Raw genomic sequence first — 2,897 nt, 5'->3', positions numbered from 1 at the left:
TTACATCTCAGAACAATCAAAAGTGTGACACTTACACTTTGCTGCGGGTCGTTTTGAGTGTCCACACACTACACTACACTACAGTAGCTCAGGTAAGAGTTCATGAGAGCCTTGTTTTGCGCATTGTTCACCTGTGATTCACGGCTTGGGTTTGCTCCTCTGTTCTCACGACTCATTAAACCAGTTTTACAGAGAAAGTAACACTGGTTATTCTCAGGATTAGCTGGTAAGAAGTTGTCTCACCAGTGGAAAATTGCAGCTAGAGGAGAAATTAAATCGCATTCCATTTTAAAATCATGATATTCAAACAGAAAATAGGATTTGTGATGAGAGGATGAAGATGTGGAGCTTGACGAATGTAAGCACAATAATGTGTCAGTGCGATATTTTATGAAATCAAAGACATGAAAGTATTGCAGACACCATTTTTAAAGGGATAATTTGATGTTTTACTAGAAATGAGAAAGTCCAGAACATGAAGACCTCACAGATGAGATCACATGACTTAAAATAATGCTGATGCCGAGGAGAAGATCTCAGCTGCATTACTGACGCTATGTGTTTCCTGTTCCAGCGCCCTCCCTCCAGTCAAAGATGACAGACAGGGCCCCATGGTGGAAGGCTTTCCTGCCAAAGAAGAAGAGCGGAGGCTCCAAGGACACCAGTTCATCCCACAGCTTTGACGTTGACTTTGACCCTTTTGCACAACAAACTGAGAAGCAAAAAGACCCCGCAGCCTCCAAGACCAGCGGCGACCAGTCCCTGTCAGAGTCCAACAAGAGCTCCAGCATCCTCCGTGATGACACCTATGACGACTCCCGTCTGGAGTCTGTCTTCAACGAGCAGACGTGTCGCAGGAACATGAAGGTGTCACGTTCAGGCCGGTTCAAAGAGAAGCGGAGGGTGCGCTCAAGCCTCCCTATACAGGACAAAGAGACAGAGAATGTGGCATCAGGGAGGGAGGACATGCGGTGACGGTGAGGAGGAGCAGATGATCAAAGACTGCTTTGTTTTGAAAGATGCTTGAAGAAAAGGAGAGGGCTTTGAGCTCATGAAGATGCTTCATTTTTTTGAGGCATACCAAGAGGTCTGCTGTATGTTGGTGATGATGAAGATGACAAGGAGCATTCAACTTTTAGCACAATACTACAAGAATGAGGTTATGTGGTGCATGAAATACTGGAAATTTGGACATTTTTGTTGATAGACTTTTGCCAGAAGGCCACAGGAACAATGATAAATGACCTGAAATTAATTATATTTGTTCTTTAGGGTGGTTACCGAACCATTTTTCAAACAATATCCCATAATCACAGCTCAAAAGAAGATATACAGTATTATTGCTGTAAACACTTAAGAGCCTAATATGTAGTTAATGTCTTACAGTGGCCTTGTTTCAGTCACGTACTGTCTCATCAATGGACAACTCCTAAAATTACCCACAACCTTTTAAGAAAACACAAACCTCGAATGCAATTTTCTGTGTGATATGCTCCTGGAAAATATTGTCCATAAGATGTTAACATTATTTCTATAATAATAATATTATATGTTTGCTAATGAAGGATATGTATAATGCTCCTTATACAAAAAAAAGGTGATTCTAAAGGGTTAGAAGGATGTTTATGAAGGTGTAAAAGATTTCATAATTATGTGTGAAAAGAAATCAGTCAGCGGAAGAAATCAAATGATGCTTCTGAGCAACTTTTAGTCAGATGCACTTGGCAGCACAATGCATAAAATACATTGAATGAAGGAAGAAATCCAGGATGTTTTATGACATAATGGGTCCAGCTGAAGTAAGACGCTATTATGTTGTGATATCCAGCTGAATGAGCTATGGCCATGGAGCCAAAGAAGTAGGATCCAGATGTAGTTTGCTTTGCAGGACTACTTTATTTAGGACCACCTGTGAATACTTAAATGAAGGCAAAATATGAGAAATAAATCTGATAACTGCATGAATGTGTGTATGTGCATGTGCTTTATTATCATATTCAATCACAATCCAATGGCTCAACTTGGACAGTGCAATGTTAACTTAGTGTTGTCCCTCTTGGGACAGTGTCTTAATAAACACTGATAGAAGAAAGAGTAGCAGTTACATTAGAAGAAAGTCTCATGAACAAGAAAAAGTGCACTTCACTCCTCTTGGCAGCTGCATTGTTGCCTCATCAGCGATTTTCTGAAAGAGGCGATATGTGATTACCACATTGTCTGAAAAAGGCAAACACAAGGAATGAATGCCATGCATATGAAGTGTCTGCAGCGTCAAAAGGTTCAGGCTTAAGTTCTAATGCTCTGCCACTTAAAAGGGAGGAGCACGCCTGTATCACTGCATTCCTTGGTCACTGTTGAGGTTCAAGGTGTGTGTGTGTTGATGTAGAAGGGTTATGACTGGATGCGTCATTAAAAGTCACTTCGTGATTCTCAGATGTAAGTCATTGATATCTAATTATCAGCTCGTTAAGTGAAACAGATTATTCGATATTAAATGCACACCTTTGAACTAGGATGGCTTGTATTGTCATATTTGCAACACAAGGGGGCGAAAATGTGCAATCGTCGAAAAATAGAGTTGAGTGGAACCAAAATATTCTGAGTTGGAAAATAAATCCATCGAGTTCAGAAAAGTCATGGTTGCAGACCTCCTCACCTCTCAGTCCGAGCAAATTAGCATGCCTATTCATACAGTTGGTTCCATTCCACACTGGTGTAGTTCAAGGTGAAGGAAAGTTTCTTGGCAACTGCATGAGTTGAATTGAGGCGACGACACCGAGCCTAGTGTCCTTACTCCCCCCCCCTCTCTCTCTATTGGTCCCGTGTTGAGTGTGGGGCGGTGAGGTGTGGCCTTGCACTGTTCGCCTCCTGCAGGGCGCTCACAAGGGAATAAACAG

General features: G+C 41.6%; 1 protein-coding gene across 1 annotated transcript; it reads left to right on the top strand.

Moving 5' to 3' along the window:
* Positions 1-577: 577 nt before the first annotated feature.
* LOC137872383 (proline-rich protein 15-like) lies at positions 578-1,965 on the top strand. Its single transcript, XM_068710588.1, has one exon. The coding sequence runs from the start codon at positions 595-597 to the stop codon at positions 973-975; it is 381 nt and encodes a 126-aa protein (XP_068566689.1). The 5' UTR covers positions 578-594; the 3' UTR covers positions 976-1,965.
* The last annotated feature ends 932 nt before the right edge of the window (positions 1,966-2,897 follow it).

Source organism: Cebidichthys violaceus, unplaced genomic scaffold (genome assembly GCF_023349555.1).
Source record: "Cebidichthys violaceus isolate CVI_PGR_0920_01 unplaced genomic scaffold, fCebVio1.0.p SCAF_16, whole genome shotgun sequence".
NCBI classification, from domain to species: Eukaryota; Metazoa; Chordata; class Actinopteri; order Perciformes; family Stichaeidae; genus Cebidichthys; species Cebidichthys violaceus.
Note: the sequence above shows the minus strand (reverse complement) of the source record. Positions and strands in the feature narration are given on the sequence as shown.